This window comes from Rhizophagus irregularis, chromosome 3 (assembly GCF_026210795.1).
Source record: "Rhizophagus irregularis chromosome 3, complete sequence".
Taxonomy (NCBI): Eukaryota; Fungi; Glomeromycota; class Glomeromycetes; order Glomerales; family Glomeraceae; genus Rhizophagus; species Rhizophagus irregularis.
The window spans coordinates 1,678,233-1,688,045 of NC_089431.1; the positions used below are offsets into that span (position 1 = coordinate 1,678,233).

At 31.8% G+C, this 9,813-nt stretch overlaps 1 protein-coding gene across 1 annotated transcript; it reads left to right on the plus strand.

Moving 5' to 3' along the window:
* Positions 1–2,039: 2,039 nt before the first annotated feature.
* Positions 2,040–4,777, plus strand: OCT59_020430 (uncharacterized protein; the record flags this gene model as incomplete). Its single annotated transcript, XM_066149177.1, has 2 exons — positions 2,040–4,689; positions 4,764–4,777. 2 exons carry the CDS (start codon positions 2,040–2,042, stop codon positions 4,775–4,777), a joined length of 2,664 nt encoding a protein of 887 aa, XP_065990116.1.
* Between the last annotated feature and the right edge of the window lie 5,036 nt (positions 4,778–9,813).

A 9,813-nucleotide genomic window follows, 5' to 3' on the forward strand; every position in this document is an offset into this window, starting at 1 on the left:
CTCAATAAAATATAAGTTTTATTTTTTAATTATTAATGAAGTTTAATATTAATTAAAGGTAATAGGTTCGCCCTAAACTTTAATTAATGTTTGATTAATTAATTTTAATTAATGAAAATTTAAGATGAATTAAATATATACCTTTGGAAGATAATAATTCGTAGCGAGAGCTATCGCAGTTTGAAATCGAAAGTGGATATAAATTGAGGAAAATTCAGAGAAGTTAATTTTATTTTATACCGTTCAACGCTTTATATTACTAACGCTATTTATTTTGTGAACCAAGAATGTTGTTGTATATTGTTCGCTGATGTTATTGTTTGTTAATTATGTTTTGATCACGTGTTTGTTCGTTTGATTGCTCGTTCGTTCGTTTGTTTGTTCGCTCATTCGTTCGTTCGACCATGAGAACGCCCGTTCGATGTGGCAACCTTGTAAATCGATGACAGGGGGAATTGGGGGATCTCATATGGTGCATGCTCGCAAGAAAGGAAATGATCATCATCACATGATTATTATTATAATGAATATGAAAATTTAATTTCGTTAGTAAGTCACTGATAGGTATTATTAATCAATATTTTATTTTAGAATTTATTTTTAGATTTCAGGTTTTGACGAGTTCAAAAGGAACCAATAAATCAACAAGGATTTAATCGAGTTAAAAACTTGAAAAGGTGAAAGATTGAAGTTTGAAGTTGTGCAAGTAATCATTTAATCGATAGAAAGCACAAGAATATTTCTTTCGGGAATAAAGTACCTGAGAAATTTCATAAGGAGATGTGGAAGTGAAAGATGGATTTTGAAATAAAGATTAATAATGGGAGAACACCAATGTATTATCCGGGGTTCATCTGTGTGGTATGGGTTACCTCTGAGTTTGAATTTTGGATAAATGTTCGAGATTGGAAAATTTTTATTCTTCGACATTAAAGATTATAACGTATGGGTTACGTCAAATCTGGATACCCAGCTCAATAATGCGCAAATTGCTTTGGGGACGGGGAATGAAGATTGTAAAGACACCTACTATCAAGAAACATTGAATGGATAAAATGGGACAAACCTGAAAACTGTCGTGCTTTTATTTCAATGTGAGGTATCTCCAACGGGTAAGAGATAGAGATAAGCTCAGTATAGGTCCACCAATTTGAGGAAAGATAAGTTGGTTTAGATGAGTTTTATGGATAGCTGATGACTTTTGAAACTGGATTTTGGAAGGTTAGATTCACCCGTTAAGAGACAAGTCGGCCAACGAAGGAGGAAAAATGGATACGTTGTATTGTTACAGGTCCTAGGCTACATTTCAGATGAGGGTTCCTGGTGTAGTGTCCTAGTTCACGCTTTCATTACAATGTTCCGTTAAAAGAAGAAAAAATAGAAGGATATTTACACATTAACGAGCCGTATAATGAACATTACGTGCAGTATTTAATAATAGAGTAAAATCCGAAAAGAAGGATATTTATTTAAAAGAAGAACATTTATTTGAAAAAGAATATTTATTTGAAAAAGAACATTTATTTGAAAAGAAAGACATTTATCTGAAAAGAACGACATTTTGTGTGTTATAGATTAATTTATATAATATAGAATATATAGTAAGAAGGATTTATGTGGACGATAAGAAAGATTGGAAATTCGCAAACCTTAAGACTCCAAAATTTTCATAAAGTTTGTGATATGTGAAACTATGAATCACGGTGACGAAAAGATGCGACATGTGAAATTAGGGAAATCGGTGATAAAAGATAAATTTTATGGCGCAGTAAAAAACCTCCGCAGCCTGAGGAGATCGTGGACTTAGAAAGATTTTTGAAATTTCGAGGCGCAGCAAAAATTAATAGTAAAATATGACGAAGTAAATATATAGAACCGAAAGATGGAATCTAAGATTGAAAGAAGTAATCTATTTAAAGATGAAAGAATGTTTAGAAGATCAAAAATAGAAATGATAAGAGTGAAATATATATATATAGAAAGAGGAATCCGATTGAGATTCTGGATGGATATTCATAGCAATTTAACTAAAGCATATAATGGAATGGTACCATCAATGGGAAAGCGAATATAGAACACATAAAGAAGAACACGAATTAGGAACGGAAGAATTGAATGAATGTTTAAATTGTGAATTATGTTATCCAATAGTAAATGAACCAATAGTATTCAAGAAATTTTGGGACGCGTTATTTAAATTTGAAGATGCAATAATAATATACAATGACGTAACGATTAAGGGAGTATTAGATTTATTAAGTATGAATAATTCAGAAAGGGAAGATACAATACATAAAGGGAAATGTAGAGACATAATGGATAGAATAACGGAATCAATAAGATATAGAATACAACCAAAAATGAAAGAAAGGGGATTACGAACAATTATATTAGTAATTGTAAGAGACTGTATTGAAAGAAATCTGGGGAATGAAGTATTTGATAGATTAATTGGAAATCCTGAATTAATAGAACACAAATATATTTTGGAAGATTGGGATGTTGAAAGAAGGTTTGAGAAATTTTGGCAATGGTATAGAATCACATCAAAAGAAATTGGACCATTACGAGTAAAGACGGGAGCAATAGAGACGTTTAGGGAGTTACTATATGAAGAAGAAGGAATAGCTATGAATGAGGAGAAAGTAAAGGAACTAATGTCCAAAATAGAATATGAGAACATACATATAGAAAATGTTCACGAATATCACAAGAATATGATGCAAAAGATAATAAGAATATTTATAGATACTAGGGGATTTACAAAAGAACCAGAAGATTCAGAAAGTGAAGATAGTCCGGCAAGTTACGAATTGGAAAATGATTCCGAGGAAGAATTAGAGATAATAATAGGAGATAAATCATGGAAATTTAGTGAATTAAGAAGAAGGTCAAATGTTATGGATGAAGACCAACTGAGGTACATTTGGAAAATAGGAATAAAGTTGATGATAGAAATGGATATATTGGTAACGAGAATATTTATGGATAAAATTCAAGAGATAGAGGAATTGGATGAAAGGGAAAAAGAATTGAGGATAAAAGAATGGTTAGAAAAAGAAACAATAAGATGTGAAAAATGTGGTAATAGAAGGTTCGAAATGGACGAAGCGGATAGCGAATGCGGGGAATGTGTTAAAGAAGCGCAGAAGAATGAACAAGATGAGCTAATAGAATTAAGAAACAACTTAGAAAAATTGGGATATGAAATAGATGTGTCAGAAATTCAAAGAATGAAGAGTTTTGGGGTAAATAATCGAATAATAGTAACTAAAGAATTTGTGGAAGAATATATGGAAATGATAGATTTGGAAGATAAAGAATTAAGAAAAGAAATTCATAAGTGGTTAAACCAGAATACAACTTGGTGCGAAAGATGCGAAATAAGATGGATGAATGATATGTTTAGATTAGGATGGATGGATGATATGTCTAGAGTAAGAGGAATGGTATGCAAAGATTGTGAAGAAGAAAATATCGATGAAATTGATAATCGGGTAAAAAGATTACAGAAGATTTTTGAAGATATTGGAACAATAATAACTGAAGAAGAATTGTTAAGATTAACTAGTATGGGATATACAGATGGAGAAATTTTAGATAAAGAATTCATTGAAATCTTTCAAGAAAATAAAAATGAGTCGGAAAATGAATTAAAGAAAAAGTTAGATAAGTTGTTGAAAGAACAAGCGGGAATAATAGATAGTGAAGAAAGTGGCGAAAGAAGCGATAATGAAGAATCAGAAGAAGATAATACAGATGATTCAGAAAAGATTGGAGAAATACTAAGTCCGGATGAAAGATGGGACGAAGATATTGAAAATTTTAACGAAGAAGAGTTTGAAGATGAAGTTGAAAATGTTATAAATAGAGGGGATAGCGACTTAAGTCAAAATTCAGATACGAATAGTTCATTAAATATTAAAAATTCTGACAACGAAAGTGAATTATCTGATTACAATTTACAAGATTTATTTCAAGAGAATATATTGAATATGGCAACTGAGGGTCAAGTAAAGAGAATGTTAGAGAACGCTTTAGGCTATCCGGCTAATACTTTGAACGCAGCAGTAGGAGCAGAAGGAAGTTTGATAGATAGGATCGAAAATGCAGGAAATGAAGCAGGAGGAACAATTAGTATACCACTCTTTTATGGAAGAGAAGATGAAGATGTTACTGATTGGGTTAGACAATTCGAGGTAGCATTTGCAGCAGTTGGAAAAGCAGCGGGAGCTAATGGCGTAAGACAAGCGGTATACGCAGCAGCACATTTAAGAGGAGCAGCAGCGCAATGGTATAATGAAATGAAAGAAGTAAATGCAGGTCACTTAGTGAATTGGGCAGATGCAGATAATGATAATGATTTAAAGCATAGAATAAAAAGAAGATTTACCAGAGAGGATGTTAGAAGAAAGAAAATGCTAGAATTAAGAAAAACTCGACAAGGAACAAATGAAAGTGTTGAAGAATATACAAGAAGATTTAGACAAATATTAAGAATAGCAACTAGAGGACATGCATTAGCAGATGAATATCAAGTAGATTTTTACATCGAAGGATTAGAACCAACAATAGGATATCAAGTTAGAAGACAGAATCCAGCGAACTTAAATGGGGCGATAGAAATAGCAGTAAGAGAAGAAGGTGCAAAAGACGAATTTTTAAGAAAAGCAATAGGAACACCAATTAGTACGAAAATAGATATCGGAAAAGATGACAATAGACAAAATATGTTCGCAAAACCATTGAACGAAAATTATGAGGACGAATTAGCTGAAATGTTTAAAGAGAAGGCGAAAATTAGTAAATTAGAAAGAATGGTAGCAAATATGGAGAGAAGATTAAACAATGATAATAGGGATAGGTATCAACCAAATATGGGAAGGAGATTAAATAATGGTAATAGGAATAGTTATCAATCAAACCAGAATAGGGTACCAACGTGTTTCGGATGTAATAGAATGGGGCATTACAAGAATAATTGTCCCGAAGGAAGGAATGCGAGAGTAAATATGATGGACGAATATGATGATCAAGAAGAATATTATTATGATGAATATGGATACGAGGATCCACAATATAACGAAGTATATTATGCACAAGGCTATTACAATGATTATGAAGATAGAGAATTAAATTATCATAATGAGTTATACGCAAAGGATGACGCAGTAAAAGGAAGAAGACAATCAAGAAGGACGAGTCCAATAGTGGGATATAAAAATAATAATGAAGAGGGAAATTTACAGGAAGAATTAAGAGAAGCAGGAAATAGAATGGATGATAGAGAAATACCAACTGGTATGATAGCACCAAATTATATACCTGAACGAACTGAACAAAATGGGGATAGACCAATAGGACCAAAAGGAATGAGATGGAGTAATAAAAGGCAAGCTTATTATGACCCAACGGAAGGACTAAGAAAATGGAGAGAAGCAGGAGGACCAATGAAGCCCAGGGAGTATGGACCAAGATTAACTGACGGAATACCACCTTATGATATTGTAGGGGATGTGAAAAATTGTAGAGCGAATATAACATATGGACAATTAATAAATGGGAATCCTAAGTATCATAAACAATTGAGAGAAGCAACATATAGACCAAGAAGTATAAACGAAAAAAATTGACTACACTCGGTGGGAACTATGAAAAATGAAGAGAAGAAAACTACAGCAATGAGAACAGAATTAGAAGTTGAAGATCAATTAGTGAGCGTAATAATAGATACCGGAGCAGCAGTAAGTGTGATAACAGATAAATTAAGAAGAAGATTGAATATACCTATATTTGGAAAAAGTAAATTTAGATGTATAATAGCAAATGGGCAAAAGATAGCAGCGTTAGGAAAAGCAAATATAACTTTAAGATACAAAGATGAATTAGAGACACTAAAAGAAGTTGAAGTAATAGATTCAGAAGAAGAGGATCTAATTTTGGGAAATGATATATGGAAGCTGTATAATGCAAAAATAAATTTCGAAGATCATACCTTAAGGATAGAAGAAAAGGGAGAAATAATAACGATCCCAGTAGGATATGAAAGAGAAGCAATATATGAAAGCGAAGAGAGTGAGGACGATGAAGAATATGAAAGTAACGATGAGGGAGAGGTATTCAAAATGCACCAGAATTTTAAATAGAGAGTCTTGGCTCTGAAGAGAGAGAGACGGAAAAGATGCTCGAACCAAGTGAAAAATTTATGCAAAAATTAAGTATAGGGAAAGTGGAAGAACCAATTTGGGAAAATATGGTAAAATTATTATTAGAATACCAAGATATTTTGGAATATGACAAAGAAATAGAAGGGAGAACAAAAGCGGCGCAACATGAGATAAAGATAAAAGATGGAGTAGAACCGATAAAACAAAGAAGATACAAGGAAACAGACGAAAAAGCAAAATTTATAAGCGAAGAAGTAGATAAATTATTAAGACAAGGAAGGATAAGAAAATCAAAAAGTCCGTGGAGTTCACCGGTTACATTAGCAGGAAAGAAAACGGGAAAATATAGATTCTGTATTGATTACAGAAAGTTAAACAAGATAACTATAATGGATAGTTTTCCTTTACCAAGAATGGATGAATTGTTAGACAAATATAGAAAAGCAAAATGGTTTTCAAGCATAGATTTAGCAGCAGGATTTAATCAAGTAGAAATGAAAGAAGAAGACAAAGAAAAAACAGCATTTGTATGTTCAAAGGGATTATTTGAGTATAATGTAATGCCATTCGGTTTAACGAACGCACCAGCAACATTTCAAAGATTAATGGATGAAATATTAGAAGAATACATAAATGATTTTGTGGTAGTATATATTGACGATATTATGATATATTCAGGAAATTTGAAAGACCATATGGAACATGTGGAAAAAGTATTAAAGAAGTTACAAGAGAATAATTTGATAATAAAATTAAAGAAATGTAGATTTTTGGAAAGAAATATCGAATTTTTAGGACATATAGTAGGAAATGATGGATTGAGGCCGGACGATAAAAAGATAGAAAAGATAAAAGAAATGAAGGCACCAACAACGGTGAAAGAAGTAAGATCATTTTTAGGACTTTGTTCATATTACAGAAAATTTGTGAAGAATTTTTCAAAGATAGCAAGACCAATAAGCGACTTGAGAAAGAAAGGAGTACCTTTCATTTGGGGAAAAGAACAACAAGAAGCGTTTGAAAAATTAAAAGAAAAGTTAATACAATATCCAATATTGCGACATCCAGATTGGAAGAAAGAATTTCTATTAATAACAGATGCATCAGGAAAAGGATTAGGTGCAGTATTAAGTCAAAAAGATGAAAAAGGAAAAGAAGTAGTAATAGCATATGCAAGTAGAAGTTTATTACCAGCAGAAGAAAATTACCCGATAACAGAATTGGAATGTTTAGGAATAGTTTGGGGAATTCAACATTTTCATAAGTATCTAATCGATAGAAAATTTAAAGTAATAACAGATCACAGTGCATTAAAAGGATTAATGAACGCAAAAATACCGAAAGGAAGAAGAGCAAGATGGGTAATGGAATTACAGCAATATAATTTCGAAGTAGTACATAGGTCGGGAAAAGAAAATACGAACGCCGACGCACTAAGTAGATTATTAAAGATAGTGGAGGAACAACCAGAAATAGTAATAATCGATGGAGTAGACGGATTGGGAAAAACAAGTATAGTACAAAATTTAATTAAAGAATGGGAAGAACAAGGATTAAAAGTAAGATTCAATACTTATAAAAGAAGAAGAAAAGATAAAGATGAATTTCACGAATCAAAGATGGATACAGAATGGAAATTCAGAAAAGAAGTAGTGGAACAAATAAATAGAAGAATGGTAGAATACGATGAAGATACAGATATAATAATTTTGGACAAATCACCATATTGTGAATATTATTACCAAAAGACGAAAAGTTTTGACAGAGGATTAATTACTCCACATGGAAATCATGAGATGGAGAAAGAAATATTCAGACTGAAAGAAACAATAGATAAATCAATAGTGATATTTTTAGAAAAAGATGGCAATGTATGTTGGGAAAATTACATTGGAAGAGAAACAAAGAAAACGGAAAAACCATCATATCCAACATTAAAGAAGGATGAATATTTGGACATGGTTAAAATGTTTGAAGAAAATCAAAGTGTGTATAAAGATACCAAAAGATACAGTCGAGTAAAAGTTAAAAATGACAATAGTAGTTGGAGAAAAGTATTTAAAGAGGTGGAAAAATGGAGAAGAGCACAGAACTAAAAATATAGAACACATAACGAAAATAACAAATTCAGAAGTAGAATCAATTAAAGAAATATTATGGAGGAAAATAATTATAAGAGAATAATTGACAATATCGAAAAAGAGAATAAATATGAATTGAAAGAAGGAATTTTATATAGAATAAAAGGACAAAACAGATTTAGAGTAATCAGGGATTATGAATACGAGGGATTGATGTACATGATGCATGATAATGAATTATCAGGACATTTTGGGATAGAAGCGACATTAGATAGAATAAAAGAAAATTATTGGTGGAAAAATATGAAAGAAGATGTAGAAGAATATGTAAGGACGTGTTGGAATTGTCAAATGAGAGGAAAACCAAGAGGAAAGAACGAATTAACGCCAATAAAGATAAATGAACCATTTGAGATGATTGGGATAGATATAGTTGGACCGTTAAAAGAGACAGAAAAGGGAAATAAGTACATTGTAGTAGCAATGGATTATTTTACAAAATGGCCCGAGGCCGCACCACTAAAAGAAGCTACAGCAAAAGAGGTAGTAGAATTTATTTGGAGGGACATAATTTGTAGACATGGATGTCCAAAGAAAATAATTAGCGATAGAGGGACTCACTTTAACAATAAAATGATGGAGGAATTAGTAGAAAGATGTGGGATAAATCATAGATTAAGTACACCATATAGGCCACAAACAAATGGTTTGGTCGAAAGATTCAATAAAACCTTATGCGAAGGATTAGCCAAATTAGGAGAAGAAGATTGGGATAAACATATACCATCCGTATTATTTGCATACAGAACAAAGAAGCAATCGTCAACAAGAATTAAACCTTTTTATGCAACGTACGGAAGGAGAGCGAAATTACCATTAGACAGAGATGAAAACAAGATAACGTTAGCTAATAGAGTAAAAATACTAATTGAGGAGCTACCGGTAATAAGAAGAAAAATAAAAGAAAATGTGAAAGAAGCTCAAGAAAAACAAAAACAACAACACGACAAAAGGGGAATTAGAAAACCTAAATTTGAAATAGGAGAAAAAGTATTATTATATGAAGCATGGAGAGAGAAACAATGGTCTGGAAAATTACAGAGCAAATGGAAAGGACCATATTTAATTCACGAAGAATTTGGAAACGGAGCATATAAACTCAAAGAATTAGACGGAAGAATATTGAAAACACCACAAAATGGAGAATGGTTAAAGAAATTTTATGATCGAAGGGAATTTACACCAAAAATAGTAATCAAAGGAAAAGAGGTATTCGATAAGACCCGAGTTCGATTCAATTAGAATTATTATGAACGAGACCCGAGTTTGATTCTTTTAAAGTTATTTGTGAGGTCACAAATAGCGAAGAGGGGGATAATGTAAACGGCCAAATATCAAGTACGAAAAGAAGATAAAATTCAACCACCAAATGTAATTATCAAGTATTAAGAACGAACGAATTAATCGTGGATTGGCGTGGATGGATAAATAATTAGCCGAAAAGGATAAACATTTAAGAAGAGTAATGATCTACATGATGTAATATTTATTGAATGATTGACAAA